Source organism: Botrytis porri (assembly GCF_014898465.1).
Source record: "Botrytis porri strain MUCL 3234 chromosome Unknown BPOR_009, whole genome shotgun sequence".
In the NCBI taxonomy this organism is placed as follows: domain Eukaryota; kingdom Fungi; phylum Ascomycota; class Leotiomycetes; order Helotiales; family Sclerotiniaceae; genus Botrytis; species Botrytis porri.
Genome location: NW_024066083.1, coordinates 491149 through 511041, shown reverse-complemented (window position 1 = coordinate 511041; position 19893 = coordinate 491149). Strand labels below are relative to the sequence as shown.

Genomic DNA, 19893 nt, shown 5'->3' with positions numbered 1-19893 from the left:
TATTCGATTTGTTATTACGGGATTATATTATTATCAAATTAATAGAATATTCATACCTTTGTTGGAGTTAATCTTAATTATTCTTGATCAAAATTTCGGAGATTAAATTAAGGGTGTAATTGTGATGGTATTGGGATAGTCTTAATATTGAATTATTGAGTAGATTGAATGAGTATTAATTTTGTTAGATTATAATACTCTTTTACAAATGATGAATTGATAGGGAGATTGATAATATAATCTCGAATTATTGGTATTTACTATTGTGATAATAATTTTAGTAAAAAAGGAATATATAATTTATACTTCTCAATATCTTTATTCTTATCATCATATTAATATAGATTAATATCTAATAACCTAAATATAACATTTGAAAATCACAAAAGTCTATCTTGATTATAAATGATTTATTTAATTAAATCTTTTATTTTAATTATTTCAGAAATAGTTAATAGTACTTTCAACCCTTTTACAATTTTTTTAAGTATATTTAATAATCGAAACTGAAACTCTTTCTCCTTAAAAGTATTTGTAATTTTAGGATTCGATTATTATTAAAATATTGTGAATTGTGCATTAATTAATGCTTTATTGACCATTCGTTTTAAGTAGATTATATGCTTTGCGACGAATAGTTTATATATATAGAGTTTATATTGTAATTTGTATAATAATTGCATTTTAATGAATAGAAAATGCTCTAATTTAAAGTCCTTAAAACTTATAATATAATCCGATTACAATTTTTTATTATAAAAATCGCTGAATTTGTATTCATATAATTTATATTTACAGAAATCTTGTATTTCCTTTTCATTTATATAATTAATATCAAAAGAATAATCTTTCCATTTATCCACCATCAATTTATAATTATTAAATATAATCTTTAATAAAATTAAAAATTCAATAATGAATTTGATAAACTTAATATCATTAAATTGTTCCAAAACTGAATATTTAATATTTTCGATACAACACTTCTAAGATGTAAAAGAATTTGCAAATGATTCTACCATATTTAACAAATGGTAAGTAAATAGTGAGATATTAATTCTATCAAGATATAGTAAAGTTTGAGTTCAAAAAGTATAATACTAAACTCGAGCTAAATGTTACTGATTTTTATTCTTTAATATATATTATAATAAAGAATAAGATATAGATTAAAGTTAGTATAAAAGTTGTTATGTTGTCAACCGTTCTTATTTATATAAAAACAAATATCAAACCACATTGAAATAATATAAAAGTTTATATTTCTTTAAAGAAATATTAATCTTAATTTAAACCATATATTATAATTAAAATTAAGGTATTAGACTTCTGATTTGTAATATTACTAATTAGTGTTAATATTACTATAAAAATGGTGAAGTTAATATAGTACTATGGTTTATATTATTATTATATTACTTGAGGTTCTAAAAGCTAGGGCTACAAAACGTATTGCTGTAGTGTCGGAAGACGCTAGCGTCAACGCTAGCGTAGTCACATGATCCCTGTCCCAACAAAAAGATTCAAAATTGATAAAGATAAATAGAATTTAAAATGTATTATGAAATTGTACTTATTTTTATTAACTTATTAACTTTAATATACTATATCTCTTTCTTTTTTCATTCAAATTCTATAAAACTTTATTTCTATATAGCAAATATATATATAAAATATAATAAAATTTGCAAAAGTTATATTCAATTTTAGTTTACACTATACATCTTTAATTATTTCGTCGAGTATTAAAAGGATAATATTTAACACTCAACATAACACACAACATATACATAACCCACAATCTTAATATCAAAAATCTTAATATCAAAAATCAAAATACTCAGAATCAAAATCAAAATCAAAATGAATCATTAATTACTAATCATTAATCATTAATATAAGACTACCTTCAAGACACAAGAGAGAGAGAGAGATTCAAGATAGTAGAAGTAAAGTCTGATTCGATTTAGTCTGTCTATAGCTAAGCTATGCTAACTATGTAATACATCTAAGTGGTGGTGGCTAATTGTATGTCATATTATACATCAAGGAACCTTTTATTCTAGATCATCGAGATAAGTCTTGGTCAAAGCACGCAAGATGTAAAGTCAAGTCAATTAAGTTGAGTTAGTCAAATCAGTCAAGTCAAGTCAGTCAAGTCAAGTCAATCAATAAAGTCACATATAAATAAGTATAATACAAATGACATTTTCCCAACTTAGCAACCGCTCAAGCCAAGCGATGCTCATGTTCCTCAATCCATCCATGCATTCCCCTCTAGATCTGCGCTTAAACTCTTAATAATCTCAAAAATCTTTTTACTTTTCCCCCGTTGCCCCTCATGCATTCTCCAATGATGATTTTCCATTTGCAAATCCCCATCATAATATTACCAAGCAATCGTACAATCCATATCAATCCACCCATTCCCACCCATTATCCCTTCATGATACCCAGATCCCCTTCGATCCTCATACTTCTAAGCCATATCCACATCTCCATCCGCCATAGCCAACCTCTCTTTAGCTGTCTTTGCCTTTTTACTTCTCCCACCACTAGCCGTCTTTCTACTACTTGATCCCTTTTTCGTACTAGAATCACCTGCAATAGGGGTTGCAGTACCACTAGGTCTATTAGATCCATCATCAAAATGTCCTTCGCCTATTTACCATAGTTAGTAAAAATTCTCACAATCATCTCATCCTTCTTTCAAAAGAATGAAACTAAGCCATGCTATGTGAATCTAAATATGGAATTAAAACTCACCCTCGTGATAAAGATCCTCCAAACTGCCAGCACCCTCCTTAGCCTTCTTTCCTTTACCCTTAGCCTTCTTATTCAGATTAGGGTTCTCAGCTTCATATCTCGCTTGTTCAGCTGCCTTTCTTTCGATCTCCGCAGCTTCTTCATCATCCACCAACCACATGGCAATATCCTTGGTTCTATTCTCTTTGCTCCTGGCATTGAAGTCTACACCACCACCTGCACCACCAGTCATAACAACCTTTTGAACTTCTTCCTTTTGAAGTGCTCTCTTACGAATTCGCTCTTCAATAGTACCACGAGTAATCATACGATAAACAGTAACTTGTCTCGTTTGACCTAAACGATGAGCACGATCCATAGCTTGACTATCAATTGTAGGATTCCAATCAGAATCATAAAAGATGACTGTGTCAGCACTTGTAAGATTGATACCCAAACCACCAGCTCGTGTACTTAACAAAAAGATAAAAATTTCGGGTCGAGTTTGGAAATCATGAACAGTATCTCTTCGATCCTCAAGTTTGGTAGAACCATCAAGACGAAGGTATTTATAATTGCGATATGTCAAATACTCTTCCATGAGATCAATCATACGTGTCATTTGGAAATATAAAAGAACACGATGACCACCTTCCTTGAGTTTGGTGAGTAAAGCATCAAGCTTAGCAAGTTTACCAGAATCAGTAACAAAGCGACGCATGGATGGTACTTTGATATTGGTAAAGCGTTGTTTTTCGGAGGTAGGCACTGGTAACATTGGCTTTGGCGGATAGAATGATGGTGAAACCTTGGAGGTAATGAATGCCTTTTCTTCAACAGGTGAAGGACCAAATAAGGCACGTCTCATGGAAACATTGAACAAAATCTTTTGTCTCTCGAGAACAGCACCCCGGCTAGAACAATCGACTTCAATAGGAGGAGCAGTTGCACTTGGTCGACCACATTGTTCCATTCGGCTTATGCCAGATTCATCCCAAACAATTTTAGCGACATTGAAGAGTTTGTTGAGGTATCCCTCATTTGTGACTTCAGCAAGAGGCTTACGATCTTTTCTCTCGACAATTTGAAGCATAGCATGTGCTGGGGTATAATTCTTGTCTTCCTCTTCATCATAGATAATGCTGAGCCTACCAAGAGTTTGTGGCTTCTGTACAATATCCACAGCACGAGCAAAAACATCTTTACTTGAAGCTGTAGATGCCTCTTGAACTGAGGTATTTGCAAAACGAAGCCATGAAAATGCACCATCTTCTTTGGAACTGTCAACAATGTTCTCAGGCTTCCAAACGTTGAAAAGTGATTCGAGACATTTGGCCTTGACCCCGGCACTTTCATTATCTTGTCCAGGTAGATCAAGTCGTCCACCTTCACGCCATATCAATCGAGGTAATGAGTACTGAATCAAATTACGTGCCGAGTAAGCCACGGTAACATTAGGACCTTCTCTCAAGAACGAACCGGCTTCGGCAAAATAGCTGAAAGATAAAGGCGAAGTAGTTTCGGCACGTTCGAAAAGATCTGGATGATTACAAACCTTTCGGAATTGCATTACCAAATTCATCAAAGTACCAGTATCATTATCATCGCCAATTGTTGCTTTCTCGATGAGATCCATGATACTTATTTGATTCCGAAGGTTGCTGTAGTATGCTCTTTGACGATAAGTAAGATCACAGAAGATATCTTCTTCAATCTTGTCACCTAATTCCTTCTGCACATGCTTCTTCACACGACGAAGCATAAAAGGCTTTAAAATCATGTGTAAACGTTTGAGTTGATCCTCATTAAGTTTGGTGTTACTTTGAGCATGACTCTCAATATCTTTGGAAAACCATTCACTGAATTCGTCATGAGAATCGAACAAACTAGGCATAATGAAATGCAACAGAGCCCAAAGTTCCTGCATGTTGTTTTGAATCGGAGTACCGGTCAACAGAAGACGATTTCTGCAATGAAAACCAAGTAAACTCTTCCATCTGGAACTTTGTGAACTCTTAATAGCTTGAGCCTCATCCAAGATCATGTATTGCCACTTCATCTTCTGGAAATAAGCGACATCCGAGACGACAAGTTGATAGGATGTAATGAGAACATGGAAAGGAGCTTCCTCAGTATAAGTGATGTGCTTGCGATCCCAGAATTTTCGAAGAACCTTTCGATCAGCTGCTGTACCCCAGTAAGGCAACACCTTCAACTTTGGAACGAATTTGGTGATTTCTTGTTGCCAATTGTGAAGTGTTGATGCAGGAGCAACAACCAAAAATGGACCCCAGATACCATGTTTCTCCGCCAAATAAGCCATGACCGAAATAGATTGAACAGTCTTACCAAGACCCATCTCATCTGCCAAGATACCATTGATACCTTGTTCATAAAGATTGACAAGCCAATTAAGACCCTTGAGTTGATATTCCTTGAGTTGAGCTTGAAGCATCTTGGGTTGTTCAATATCGACATCTCCCATACCGGCAGGGTTTTGAAAGTTCATCTCCCCATCATTATCCATAGCAGGTGCATCATCTTGTTTATTGAATGCTCTGGCCTTATTTTGAGCTTCTTGAATAGCATTTTGAGCATTTGCCATGGCAGCAGCTTTCAATACAGATTCATCCTCAGCATCAAAGTCAAGATCTTCAAAGTTCGTAACCTTTGCAGGAGCAGAACCTTCAGGTAAGTCCATGGGATCGGATCTCGAATGATTGGGCTCAGCCGGAGCCGCAACATCAGGGTGATCGGTAGATCGCTCAACTTCGTCCGTCTTGATTTTCTTGCCGATGAAATGAGAGTAAAGTTCAGTCTGTGAAATAAGGAAGTTGAGCTTCCTCTTTTGCCTATTTGCTTCACGATCAGCTTCGGCTTTCTTGGCATTTTCAATCTCCTGTTTCTCGGCGGCTCTTCGAGTATCACGTTCTTCACGTTCGTTACGCTTCCAGAAAGACATCATCTCTCTCATGACACGTTTAGCACGAGCTTGAAGGTCCTTGGTACCCTTGTTCGTTCGTAGTTGCCATCGTTTGGCTTCCTTGGAGGCTAGGATGGCAGTCTTCTTCAAATTCGATCCTCGAATAGAGTAGGAATCCATAGCCAATTTGAAAACTTTGGGAACCTCTTTTCGCGCGAGATCCTTCCAGATTTGATCATAGACAACGTGGAACATTTTCGTATTGTGTTGATCGACAGGAACAGGAGGAGATTCTTCCTTGACTTCCACTGGCTCTGCTGGTGCCTTTAACTTGAGCTTGATCTTTGTACCACCTTCTTTCGATGGAAGTGGCTTCATGTCTTTGAACTCTGTTGCATCCCTGATTGGCATGAGTGCTGGTGATTCCCCTTTATCGATTGCCTCTTGAGCTGCTGCTGCCGAATCCTTCTCTGCCTGCTTCTGTTCCTTGGACTTTCTAGGTCGAGCACCACCGCGTTTTGGCTTCTTGGTTGAATCGGGATCCACAGCTGTAAATGTCGACATACTACCACCTTGCATGTTAGGTTCCATAGGCGAGACTGCTCGAATCTCGGGACCCTTGTCTCCTCTAGCAAGTACCAATTTAGTTTGTTGTGCCTTCTTTTCCGCTCTCTGGGCATCCCGGAGGAACTTGTTTCTATCTTGATCATCCAGTGCTTCTTTCGCCTTGGCCAAAGCAAGTTCCTTTGCTTCCATGTTATGCTGAACAGTCTTTTCACGACGACGCTTCCTCTGCATATCTTTCTTACGCTCCTTTTCTGTTTGGATCTCATCGGCTTGGACTTTGGAAATGGCTGCATCTCCTTCGACCTCTCTATAGCGCTCTTCACCCGCTTTAGCATGCTTCCCCATCTTCTTGGTCATCAAGTTGGAATAATCAGTTCGACGCTTCTTGGTTTTGACGATTTCGAGATTCTCGACTTCGATCTTTCGTTTGAGCGATCGCGTTTTATACAGTTTCTTCTCTTCTGCAAATTCCACATCGCCGTCTTCCGGTTCTCTATCTAGCTTTGACATCAAAATAACAATATCCCTTTCTTGATCCTTTGTAAATGGTTTAGGTTTTGGTGTAGATTTTGCTTCTCCGTTTGCCTTGCGCTTTGCGGGTACACGTGAAGTTGTAGGTGGTGGAGGAGCTGGGGCGATGGAAGATTGTCGAGAACTAGGGGCTGGCGAGGGTTCCGGCTTCAAGGTAGGCATTGCTTGTCGTGAAGGTTTGCGAGGCTTTGATACGACGGGTGTGGGAGTTGGTTGGGGTTTGGGTGTTGGCGTTGGTTCAGGAGCAGCGCTAGATAATATACTCGAGAAGGACATTGGGTCTGCTGGTCTGCTTGGAGTCTGAAAAGGCAATAAATTAGATGATGTTGATGAAAGTAGAAGGTGAACATAGTTTTGACTTACACTGGCTGGTACCGGTTCTTGTTTAATGACTGGCCTGTCATGCTGTACTGGCCCTCCGCTTGTCCCATTATGCCGACTCACGGGTGATTTCATCGTGGTCAATCGTGGCGATTGTGTGACTGGAGGAGGTACGCGACCTTGCGGGTGCGCGTGTGAGATGGGTGATCGGGGTGGAAAATGAGAATTCACGGGAGATTTATAGACGGCGTTATGTTGATTTAGTGAACCATTCGCGGATGATTCGGGTGGTTGATTTTGGTTGTAGGGATAAGATTCACGATTCTTTTGTAGTAAGATGTTAGGAGATTGACCATCCTTTTCGTGGGTGTGTGGGAAATATCTTACTTGTGATGTCTTAGCTTCCCTATCGCTCCATATCGATTCCGTAGCCGTAGGTCTTCTTTCACTCGAGTCGGAAGTCGGGTCGTAGTAATTGCTGGGAGGTTTTGGATCGCGTTGATAAGTAGAATCTCTATCTTTTTGATACAAAGGGGTGCTTAAGCCCAAGGCTGAAGTGGAAGTTGTCGGAAGAGGAATGTGTGCTGGTTGTATAAGTTGAGGTGCGGCAGGTGGTTGATGATATTGATTGAATGGTGGAGGTGCGCCGGGTAAGAAGGTTGATGGATTAAGAATTGAACGAATTTCAGTTTGTGATTGTTGTCTCGGTGAAGCAACGTCGTGAATTACGTTTGAGGCGCTGGCGCTGGTTGTGCTTGGTCCATTCATTATTCCATCGCGCCTCATTGAAGAAGATACAGCCTCTTCTTGATCATCTTCCGCCCGTCGCATCACTGTAGCATGAAAACTCGAGTCCATATTTGAATTTGGCACCCCTTCCACTCCCATATATAAAACCAGGTATTAAGTTTATCTTTTTTATCGCTTTAGCGCTCCATTGATCAAATTCCGGAAGATCTGCGACGCGACAACGAGAATACTGAGGAGGAGATTCGGATTTCTTGGGATTTGAAACTTGAATTGGTACCAGACGACTTGAAGTATTTTCTTTTTCTTGATGGGTTATTGATACAACGAAATTAAAAACTTCTCTCTTATCACAATCATCAATCACTTATAACACATCCAAGAAGAGAAATTTCATTCCAATGAATCGCGATGTATCTAAGTAGGTGGGTATACAATGAAGAGGTCGAATACAGCGGATAATCAAAGTTCTGAGTGAATTGATTAAGGAAGGAAGGAAAGAAGTGATTGATAATTGGCAAGCAATCCCTAGGGATGTGGAAGTGATAACAATCGTAGGTACCTAGGCAGGTCGTCGGTCTGTCGGTCGGTCGGTAGGTATATTGATACAATACAAAAGATTGAAAGTATTTTTGACATCGATTTGCCGTTTTCGCGTCGTCGAATTGTCAAGTTGTTCTCTTAATAATATGTATGTTGGGAGAGGAGAGAGAAGAGGAGTTGGATTCGAATCGATTTGAGTTTGAGTTTGAAAGATCACCATACAATTCTGCAGCCAGCCAGGCCAAAACGCGCGAGAGCAAAAGGTATGGAAGAGAAGATGATTAATTAAGTTACGTTAAGTAAAGTAGGTAAGTTGTGAGAGAGGTTTAAGGAGAGTTCCGAGAATTGGATTGTTGGTTAGATTGATCGATTGATCAAATGATAATTAGAGAAGAAGCAACTTATCACGACCTTCCATGTTTTCTCTATGATGTGATGGATTTTCCTTGGAAGTGTTACCTACTCCCGACCTAGGTATGATAGTATAGTGATATGCCCAAAATTAGAAGATATACTTGGGATCACCAGTACCTGAGAAATATCTAAATATCATGGAAAGAACCGCTCAAAAATCGAACAAACTTATGATAACTTATATTTATTCTTCAAATTCAAGTCAAGGATAACCTTGGAATACATATTTTTCTCATTTTCTTGGGGGTCACAAAGTATAATGTGGAGTGAAGCGTTCCTTATTACTTTCCCCAACACGCTTTGGAGTGAAGTTTGGTGGGAGTGAATAGAAAGAAAGGTGTGGGTTTGAAAGCTGCTCTTTTTTCACGTCATGACATTGTGACATTGCATTGTAACTCATATATGATTGGCTAATGAATGGGTCTAGAATAAGAAATCACCCCTGCATGGATACTCGAGTACCAGGTCAAATTGGAGCTTTGGTCTCATGGATGTACTAGGTAGGTAGGTAGGTAGGTATGTAATTCATTCCTCAGGCATACTCGTAAAGAAAGAGAAGGAGAAAAGAACTTTCCCATACAAAGAGATCTATCTTCACTACCTTTCTCTTCTTTCTTTCCTCTTATTAATCTCTTTCTTCACTCTCACTCTCATTCTCACTCTCACTCTCACTCTCACTCCCCACCATACCTACTCCCCATACCTACTCCCCATCCCGTAATCTTCCCTTTTTCCCTCCACCCATCTCCCTCTCTCCTCTCTCTCTCTCTCTCTCTCTCTCTCTCTCTCTCTCTCTTCTCTCTCTCTCTCTCTCTCTCCCTCTTCAACACATCCAGCCTCAGCCCATCCATCCCCAAGCCCCACACCCACCATCTCATCCCCATCCCCATCCCCATCCCCATCAACCTCAACGCCACCAACACATTCCCCATCTAACCCATTAACCGAACACACACACACACACACACACACCTCTCTAACCACATCCAGAACAATTTCCACAAAACATCTACATCTATTCGATTTTCCTACTTCGGAGCCGGCGCCTGACAGAGTAAATTCAACGTAACACTTTCTTTCTCTCTTTCTTTCTTTCTTTCTTTCTTTCTTTCTCTCTTCTTTCTTTCATTCATTCATTCTTTCATTTACAACTTTGGCAATTATTATCATTTAATCATCGTAGACACTTGGGGTCCAAATATACCCTCGGGGGAATAATCAAGGATCAAGGGGAGGGCTATCATCTAACCCACACAAACAATCGCATACAGATATCATCAAAAAATAGATACACTACGAATTTGCCACAGTTGTAAAGAGCTATCATCCTCCGACATGGACCCGTGTGAACAGCTGGCAATCTGTCCAACTCTAAAGTGCTGATCAATTCCTCAATCTTTTCCTTTACTTTCCTCTGATCTTTTGATCCGTCTATCGTCCAGTAATGAATACGAGAGATTGCGTAGGGACCTACCTGGGCCATACATCTCAGCCCTACCACTCACTCATATTAAAATTACAATCACAAAACATTCACGTCACTCTTTTCACCATCAAACCGACAAAATGATGTAATAATGTTTCATTCTCTCCAGTAAATTCTGCACCGAATCAACGCCATCTAAAACAGACTCGCATTCTATCCCACCAAAAGAAAGCGGTGTTTCATCAAGTCATGCACCGCCTAATCCCTCCGCGGCCTCCTCAGTTTCGGGTCATGAGAGGGATATCCCTTGGTGAATGCCACCCCGTATGTGTAGTCAGTCGTCCGTAGATGCATCAATCAAACTTTTGTTTTTGGACTGAATATTGTACGGAATTTTGTTCATATATAGTCACTTTAAACGGCACCTGCAGAAACCATCTTCTTTCTCAAGTGATTCTTGTACTCGGCGATAGTACCATCCCATCTCTTGATGGTTTGGTTCTCGCAAACCATAATGTCCTTAGCAATCTTATCGAGTAATCTATATATTATTAGCATATGTTCCATTCGACCTGTGTCAAAATTGCGTACCTGAAATCGTGAGAAACAACAACAACACCACCGGTAAAAGCATTGATAGCATCAGCCAAACTGTCAATAGTAGGAATATCCAAACCGTTGGTAGGTTCATCCAACAACAACATGTTTGGTCCATCGATAGCCAACAAAGCAAAAACAATTCTGGACTTTTGTCCTTCGGAAAGAGTACCCATCAATGCGGTTTGGGATTCACCACTGAGACCATACTTTCCGAGTTGTTGACGCCAGTATTGGTAATCTTGACTCTTGGAAGCATACTTATCTCTGACGAAGTCCAATGCGGACTTGGTGAGATCCAATTGTTCAGAAGAATGTTGAGAGTAAACTCCCATCTTCAAATGTGTGTGACGAGAAACAGTTCCTCCAGTAGGAGAAAGCTTTCCCGTCATGAGACGGAGAAGGGTAGATTTACCAACACCGTTAGGTCCGACGAGAGCAGTACGGGAATCCATGTCAACACCGAGGTCGAGGTTTCTGTAGAGATCATCCTTGGAATCACCAGAGTATGAGAATGTAACATCATCGAAAGACAGAACTGGTGGTGGAAGCTTCTCAACATCTGCGAATCTGAAAGTGAAGACACGATCTTCCTCAACCTTTTGAATGAAACCATCGGCCTCCATCTTGTCCAAAATCTTTTGTCTAGATTTAGCTTGTCTGACCAAGTTGGCATATGTACCAGCAGAAGCGATGAATTTCTTAATGTGAACAATTTCATCTTGTTGCTTTTGGTAGGCCTTCATTTGGTTGACTTCTTGTTCGTATCTAGTCTTGGCGTAAGAATCGTAGTTACCACCATAGTAGATAAGTTGTCTTGAGCGCATATCGATCATGTTGGTGCAGACGCCGTTGAGGAAATCCATAGAGTGAGAAACAAGGATGAGAGTTCGGTCCCATTTCTTCAAGTATTCTTCCAACCACACGCAGGCTTCCAAATCCAAATGTGCAGTAGGGTCATCGAGAAGGAGAAGGGAAGGCTTGACGAAAAGAGCTTTAGCCAAAGCAACACGCATACGCCATCCTCCGGACATATCCTTGGTCTTCTTGTGGATAGTGACCTTGTTGAAACCGAGACCAGTCAAAATGAGGGATGCACGAGTCGAGAAAGTAGATGGATCCATGGTATCCATACGCTATTTTCCGTTAGAACAGTACATAGTATATCTTATCTTTCAACAATCTTACCTCGTAGAGATCCAAAAGGACTGGAGATTCTGGTCCTTCTTCCTCCAACAGACGCTCAGCTTCATCATCGAGTCTCTTCATCTCGTTCTCGGCCTCTCTAACGACCCACTCCAAGGCACCCAAGTCACTAGGAGGAGCACCCTCGTTTAATAAGTAGATATCGACGTGATCTGGGACAGGGTATTCGCGCATATCGATAGCTTTAAGAAGAGTAGACTTTCCGCAACCGTTCTCTCCCAAAAGACCATAACGACGCCCGTATGTAAGTTCCATGGTTGTATCGTTCAAAAGGACACGACCGTGGAAAACCAGCGATGCTGAGGTAATCTTAACGTCACGACTTTGCTTGAGAGAGCTGAGAACACCAGTTGTAACACGATCAGAGAGACCATGCTTATCCATTTGTGCTGCTAATCTCTTGACTTCATCCATATCCTTTGTCGCAGGTTGCTCCTCATCAGGGAGAACATTTCCATCAGCGTCGACGGCTAATTCGCCAGGTGTTGTGGTACCAGATGCAGCCTTGGAGCCAGCCTTTGATTTGGAAGCAACAGTCTTCTTTGCCGGCTTTCCTTCGGCGGCTCTCTTCGCATCACGAGCGGCTTTTGATGCTGAAACCATATTGATTAATTATTTGAAGTTATCGTGATAATAATCGATTGGTGAAGGAAGAAATTCTTTGATTTCTTTCTTTCTTTTTTTTATTGGGTTGACCTTTTTTTCAGGATGATCGTAATGATGGTGGGGAGAAATCTTTTGGTGGGGTTTTTTCTTACACTAATACTTCAAGGCTTTTTCATTATCGATTAAGTTAGTGCCATCTGGATTTGGGAGGAACTTAGTAATTTTGGTGTGTGGGTTTATGAATAAGGATTGAACTTTTTACCATGGAATAAGTTCACACTCGTAATCGCCGACTTTTATTCTGATCAGTAAAATATACATTTTATATTGAAGAGATAATTGCATTGAGATTACATTGTGAAGTATCTAGTGACTTTGGATACTATAGAAGAATATATCAATCAATCTGTTTTACATGCGGCCTCACTCAATCTTTCCTCCTAGTAATAAGGCTTGCACAGTACAGTACATCTACAAGTGGAGAGTATGTTAAACACACCCCCATAATCATTGTTTCCACCCAGTCCACCAGTCAGGTCTCTTTAATTTCACATTCCAAGACGATAGGCTAAAAATAATCTGACGTAGATAGCGAGTGGATAAGATCACGTGTCAAGGGCTTTCTTTCTCCTTGATTGCCACACTGTTGACTGGTCGAACTTCACTCTGTAGAGTACAAAATTTCAACTTTCTCGCCATTACTCTTGGATCACTGTTTCACTCTTATTAATGCCACGGCTTACCTGTCATGTACTGCGTAGACTACTTTCTCACGTTTCCATTTGATTGGTGTAGCGAAAGCATACATAATCTTGAAAGTTTATCAACATTAAGGAAATATGGTCACCATCCAGTACCAACTGCGCAAATAAATTAGTCATCATATAGATCAACAACATCATGATATGTCTGTGACGACAGATGGTGAGAGCGATGCGATGTTCCCCTCCTATTTCAATCGTTGTAAATCTCCAGGTTTCAAAAGAACTCACAGCTTTATATTGACTCCCTCTATACAACTTTCTCGACAGAAACCCAATCTACAGCATTATCATTCTAAAAATGCGAATTCCTCGGAAATGGACTCCACAATACACATCTTGGGTCTTGGAAATCTGGGAAAGCTCTTTGCGCACTCATTAGCTACAAAACCGAATCCCCCTCCTCTCACGTTGTTACTCCATCGCCCAAATCTATATGAAACGGCAAAAGCCAAAGGATCCAAGATTGGGATTCATTATGATGGCGTTTGGAATTGGGAGGGACATTACAACGCAGAGCTTGTATCCATAGACGATCCTTCAAGTCCCGTAGATACTAAGTATATATCCAATCTAATAGTCACTACAAAATCCCACAAAACGGCCGACGCACTTTCCATGATCAAGCATCGTTTTACCCCTCTGTCGACTATGATCTTCATACACAACGGTATGAGGGTGGTTGAAGAAGTCAACAAGAGAGTCTTCCCAAATCCCAAAGAAAGACCAAATTATCTATTTGGTATAGCATCTCATGGTGTTTATAGAACAGACGACTTCACAGCGGTCTTTGCTGGCCAAGGTTCGGTTATTATCGGTAATCCAGGGGACGATATTGAGAAGACTTCTCATAGAAGCTATCTCTTGCAGCAAGTCATTGACTCTAAACTTCTTGGCGCGAGTGAAGTTCCTTGGGACGAATTCAAACTCCTTCAATTACAAAAATTGGCTGTAAACGCAGTAATAAATCCTCTCACTGCCTTGAACGATTGTTTAAACGGTATGATTGTGGAATCTTCCATGGTCGGAGGTATGAGAAGTGACTTTGACGGTTTGATATCCGAAATAAGTCAAGTCTTCTGTTCACTTCCAGAACTTCAAGGAATTCCGGGTTTGAAAGAAAGGTTCTCAAGAGAAAGTTTGCGAAACGCCATTTTGAATGTTGCTTCGGCCACTGCACAAAACAGAAGTTCTATGCTTCAAGATATTAGTAAGGGCAGTGAAACAGAAATACATTATATCAATGGATACATTGCAAGAAGAGCACAAGAGTTGGATATTGAGTGTCCTGTGAATCTGAGGATGGTTGCAGACATTCTCGCGGTCGCTGCAAAGTAGAAGGCGATGGTAGTATGCACTGTGGACATATACTAGGTAAATTAAGCTCGCAAAAGAACATTGAATATCTGTATTCTCAATCATTATCATCTCATTGGCTGTAGAATAGTTGCTCGTACATTCTCCAAGGCATGAAGATTGAATATTCATCTTATCGAGCCACCATTGAGCTCCAGCTGAGAGTGTAAGGCACAAATCGGCTCAAAGGGCAAGAGCGAAGGGCAAGAGCAAAGGGCAAGAGCAAACCGCAAGGCTAGGCACCTAGGTATCACATATTCACTATTTCCAAGTTAACTCGCCTACACACATTTCCAGCAAGGACCTCTCCAAGATTGATCCATGACTTTCACGGGCTCTCAGCCCTACACAAGGCTGTACATGTGATTTGAGAGTAGAGGGGAAAGGCTGAGCGCTTTTAAATTCGCGTTGAGGATAGTAAATCACGGCGCGACCGCGTCAACCCTTTCTTCTTACAAATGGAGATCAGTTTTGAAATGGGACCATCTTCAACTTTACAAGTTGGCCCAAAATCGATCTGCATTCTTTTTGAAAGATCGCCGCCATTTCATTTGGTAAGTTTTGGAGTTTACTACGAAGGGTTACTGCATTCTAGTCTTTACCATTCCTTTCTATCCACTTGATGGAAAAGCACTAGGAAGACTCATTATAATACTTTGTTTCTAACATTCTATTGACAGATACTCTCGAGGTCTTCTTTGTCTGCTGGGCAATATAGATTCCTCGATCTTTAAAACAACAGCTCATCGATCTCATCATCTGCGAGTATCCCGCTTCCATCTAAATCATGAACCAACCATGTCAACATCTTCTCGAGAATAATATCAAATCCACCGATATGTCTACCTACATCCGACCTCGACGTCCTATGAATCACAAAGCAACGTTTCATCAATTCGCAAAGCTAGCTCCTGAACTACAAAACATGATTTTCAAAGAAGCTCTTCCCGAAGGCCGAATCATCTCTCTCAAGGCCGTCGAAATTCTCGTCGATGAACCTGATAAATGGACTCGGGAATGGTACGCAGGAGAGAAATACGGGGGTAAATACAAAAGTGCAAAGCTCGTCGTGAAGACTACTTTACCGGCACTCTTACATGTTAACATTATGGCGAGAGAAGTTGCGTGCAAGGAATATGGACTTGAGTTCGCATATTGTTTGAGAAATCCGATCTACTTTAATTGGGAGAAGGATATTCTATACATACAATCCGATCGCGCGGCCAAACTGTTTCAAGGGAGTTTACAGATGCTGAAGAATTTTCAAACCCCACTATCTCGGGGTCTTGATATTGCTAAGATGGAGGAAAAACTCAAGTTTCTAATGTTAGGAGAACCCTGTCTATTCAAAAGCACTACGGAGATGATTTCCCGCTTAAGTAATTTAACGAGATTGGAGCTTAAGGAGGGATGCTTTAGATGGGATCAGAAGATTAAGATTCTGAATACGAGGTGGAGGGAGAGGTGGGGAGAAAACTTTACGTATACATGTGTAGAGTTGGGGAATAAGGAGATGGGATGGAGAGTGGAAGATCAGAGGGATGGGTATGAGGTTTATGTGAAGCCGAGACGATCGGAGAGAATAAGACAGTTGGAGGCCAGTAGGAGTTTGGATGATCATGAAGGGGATGAGCGAGAGGGGAGATGAAATGAAGTGGGAGAATGGGGGAGTGCGAGGAGAGGCAGATGGAGCGAGATAGAGAGGAGAAAAAGAAGCTCTGTAAATAATCTTACATTTGCACGCGTGGGCCAATGATAGTAGGTCACTTCTTCGGTAATTTACTTTTCCAGTACTTCCATTGTTAATATCAATTGCAATATTCCAAATCCTTCACAATGCAGCTTGAAAGCGTGAAAGACCTCTATCCGTGAACATCGCCCAGATTTCCTATAGTTTGGAGTAAGTACAGTCTCACTGAATCATTCTTGGATTATAAATTCAAAGTCCGAAACTCATATGTATAGAAGATTTGAAAGCGGCTACTCGACTTCCATGCAAGGAAAGTCAAAACGTTGATTTGGATTCTACGTATCTGGATTACCCAGTACAACTATGGATGTTTGCGAGTTTGGTGTGTTAGATAAGGAGACCCTTTGTTCCTGATCTAAGGCTTTCTGATTAGCTTTGGGGATCTTGAGGAATCAATACATTATCTTTCAAGTTATAACTTGAGAGCTATGTATCAGGGCTGCCGACCTTTCAATCCCTTTTCTACAACGAGTTGTTCTAGAAGATGGGAATTAAGTAGGACGAGTAATGTCGAGGTCTCAAAATCAAACAGCTAGAGTGTCAAATCCACATGCTTCACCCTCGATGCTTTTAGGAGAGCTATGTTTGTTTCTTCTTCCTCTTCTTGTTGTTCTTCTCAATGTATTCCCCTGGATAGTATTCTTCGAGATCCTCTGCTTTTTGACACTTGCTTCATTGATTATGCTTCTTTCGAGATTTGGATATTCTTATTTCCAATTAATTTTGTTGTCGTGGGAGTATCTTTTAATGAGGTAATTGTATCGATAGGGGAAATCAGATCTTTACATGATGTAGGAATCAAATTGATGGATGAAGTTTTGAAGGAGGATTAGAGGAGAGATTACTGAATGATTGGATCGGTTATTCGGGTATATGCAATGTACCCTTATTCATCACTACTGCGATACTACCCCGCATGGAAGCTCCTACGTCTGGATTGGTGAAGCGGAGCTGCATTGGTTTCTGAAAGAGGAAGTTGACATGTATATGAAAGATGATGGATAGCGAAATGATCATCTTGTTGCATATCTTGATGATCTTTCGCCACTTGCTTGCATATGTTTTCTATTCTCCCAATCGGTGAAATGACTCTTTTATCCCTCTTTCTCTGAACGATGCTTATAAGCGCTTCAGATTCCACATCATGTATACCATGTAGGTATCAGAAGTAATTGGTACTTTGCTTCCTACGATTTCTCGATCTGTGATTGCGAAGTGTTTGTTTTTTGTTTATTGTGAAAAGATACATAATGGCGTCCCCGAATGTCATCAGCGCAGAGGTGGCACCGAAGTTTTACGATAGTATTAGTGAGAAATATGATAAGTATTATTCTCAAGATCAGGGGTTGTTAGATTTTATCAGAGAGAGTTTGGAATTGCTGCCTTCGGATGCTGCGGTAAGAAAGAAGATGTGGATGGCTCTTTTGTTGAGGGTGTAGTTGTTTCGCATGATCTTTGGTATTGAAATCGGAATTGAAATTGGGAACGAGGAGAGAGACATACTTTTGTTCGCTTTCTCAGAGAAATCGAATACCTTAACCTCCCTCGTGAAAACCCCACAGAGTCTTTTATTTCCTCTCTACCCCCATCTCCAACTAACCTCCCCCTCCCCCAGGTCCTAGATGTCGGTTCTGGCACCGGCATTCCCACCTCTCTCGCCGTTGTAAAATCCGGCCGCAAACTCCACGGCATCGATATCTCCCCCAACATGATCTCTCTCTCCCGCAAAAATGTTCCCGGGGGAACATTCGAACTAGTCAGCATGTTAGAGTATACCCCGAAAGAGGGAGAGAAATTCGATGGCATGTTTATCATTCTCTCCATGTTTCATTTCTCGCGCGAGGAAATGGGAAATGCGATTGCGAAGTGGAGGAATTGGGTGAAGGGGAACGGAGAGGGATATATTTTTATTGGGACGATTGCCGCGGAGGATGCGGTGAGGATTGAAGAGAGGATGTTTTCGGATGATAAGGTATTTACCTATATGTTTCTTTTTTCTTGCTTTCTTTCTTTGGTTGGAGATTAGGGGTGATGACAATGCTGATGATGGATCTTTGTGATAATTAGCGCTATGCGGAAAATATCCCAGGAAAATTCATGGGGGAGATTAATACGAATTTTCTGTATACACAACTTGGATGGGAAGATGTGTTGGCGGAGAATGGATTTGAGATTGTGAAGGAGGGGAAGGCGGTTTTTGAACCGGTGGAAGAGGCAGAGTGTGATAAGGAAGTGCATCTTTTTATTACGGCGAGGAAGGTGTAGAGAGGTGATGGTGAGTGGGGGGGTAGAAATGAGATTGGAAGGGATGATGGTTTCAAGGAAAGGGTGGTCAGACGGGGGATGGGTATCATTAGTCTTGAAATCATGTAGTATACATTGGTAACCTTGGTTTCTATCAGATATCCTGGGGCTAGAATTCAAACTAGTCACTACTGATTCATATCACCTCAAAATCAAGTCTGCAGGATGCTTAACACAAGTTCTTCACCAAAGTGGGGGAACCATCATTCCTCATCATAACCAAGACCACATCTAAAGACAAAGAGAACTCCTCTCCAACATGTCCATTCCACGATCCAGAATTAGCAAGCTGAAATTCTTATTTCCACGCATCCCAGGACACATCGTGCCATGACCATGCGGCCATTTTTCTTCTTGAAATAGTAGGGATATCTATCTCTTACAATCTCCTCGGGATACGAGGAGAAACACAAATCGAGTTTCGTTGATGCGTCCGACTCAGCAGAAGTTGTACACGTTTTTGGCTGATTTCTCCACCGTTTTGATTTGCGGAGTCTTGTTTGTGAGTTTTGAAGGCCGAAGCCAGTTGAGTTTGTCAGTTGGAGTCCCGACTCCACACTTGAGTGAGTTTCAAGAGGGTGGGCGCCCACATCTTCCTGTGTATTTGATAGGAGCGCCCACCCCTTGTATGTAAGCTTTATCATATGATTGGAGTCTGCTGTTCTCTTGATTAGTAATTGTGCGTGAATTTGCAGTGAAGAAAGTTTGTTGACATTGGGGGGGGGAGTGGGAAGCAAGACTCGGTGATGACTTACGAAGAATTATATCTCTTACAAATTCCTCTTCCTCGGGGGGCGAAACTCAAATCGAGTTTCATTGATGTGACCGACTCGGTAGAACGAGAATAATCGGAACGCCACGCGCATGGTGGGATATCTCAGGGAACCACTTGCTCTATTTTTGTTAGCAAAAGTTTAGGATTTGACCGCTCTGCCAGTGGTTTACACATACCTTGGCTCTCGAAACCCTTGTGCGCCAGAAAATTAGATGGCCTTGAACGGACCAGTAGGCCCTGAGAATCCGCCATCTTTGATTGTGATGATACCCGCTAGTACCGTACTCAGGACCATTATCGTCTTGGTCCATCTTTGGGTAT

The 19893-nt window shown here is 40.6% G+C and overlaps 6 protein-coding genes across 6 annotated transcripts; 3 read left to right on the top strand and 3 right to left on the bottom strand.

Moving 5' to 3' along the window:
• Positions 1 to 2479: 2479 nt before the first annotated feature.
• EAF01_006986 (uncharacterized protein) lies at positions 2480 to 7945 on the bottom strand (the record flags this gene model as incomplete). The annotated part of the gene is made up of 4 exons (XM_038915240.1): positions 2480 to 2661; positions 2767 to 7066; positions 7130 to 7411; positions 7475 to 7945. 4 exons carry the CDS (start codon positions 7943 to 7945, stop codon positions 2480 to 2482), a joined length of 5235 nt encoding a protein of 1744 aa, XP_038768878.1.
• Positions 7946 to 10358: 2413 nt separating this feature from the next.
• Positions 10359 to 12740, bottom strand: EAF01_006985 (uncharacterized protein). The gene is made up of 3 exons (XM_038915239.1): positions 12003 to 12740; positions 10809 to 11950; positions 10359 to 10758 (listed from the first exon to the last, which is right to left on the bottom strand). Exons 1-3 carry the CDS (start codon positions 12621 to 12623, stop codon positions 10632 to 10634), a joined length of 1890 nt encoding a protein of 629 aa, XP_038768877.1. The 5' UTR covers positions 12624 to 12740; the 3' UTR covers positions 10359 to 10631.
• A 965-nt stretch (positions 12741 to 13705) lies between these two features.
• EAF01_006984 (uncharacterized protein) lies at positions 13706 to 14725 on the top strand (the record flags this gene model as incomplete). Its single annotated transcript, XM_038915238.1, has 1 exon — positions 13706 to 14725. One exon carries the CDS (start codon positions 13706 to 13708, stop codon positions 14723 to 14725), a length of 1020 nt encoding a protein of 339 aa, XP_038768876.1.
• An 805-nt stretch (positions 14726 to 15530) lies between these two features.
• On the top strand, positions 15531 to 16391 carry EAF01_006983 (uncharacterized protein; the record flags this gene model as incomplete). The annotated part of the gene is made up of 1 exon (XM_038915237.1): positions 15531 to 16391. One exon carries the CDS (start codon positions 15531 to 15533, stop codon positions 16389 to 16391), a length of 861 nt encoding a protein of 286 aa, XP_038768875.1.
• Positions 16392 to 17743: 1352 nt separating this feature from the next.
• On the top strand, positions 17744 to 18758 carry EAF01_006982 (uncharacterized protein; the record flags this gene model as incomplete). Its single annotated transcript, XM_038915236.1, has 3 exons — positions 17744 to 17890; positions 18109 to 18465; positions 18561 to 18758. The coding sequence occupies 3 exons, from the start codon at positions 17744 to 17746 to the stop codon at positions 18756 to 18758; spliced, it is 702 nt and encodes a 233-aa protein (XP_038768874.1).
• An 852-nt stretch (positions 18759 to 19610) lies between these two features.
• EAF01_006981 (uncharacterized protein) lies at positions 19611 to 19883 on the bottom strand (the record flags this gene model as incomplete). Its single annotated transcript, XM_038915235.1, has 2 exons — positions 19611 to 19691; positions 19749 to 19883. 2 exons carry the CDS (start codon positions 19881 to 19883, stop codon positions 19611 to 19613), a joined length of 216 nt encoding a protein of 71 aa, XP_038768873.1.
• Between the last annotated feature and the right edge of the window lie 10 nt (positions 19884 to 19893).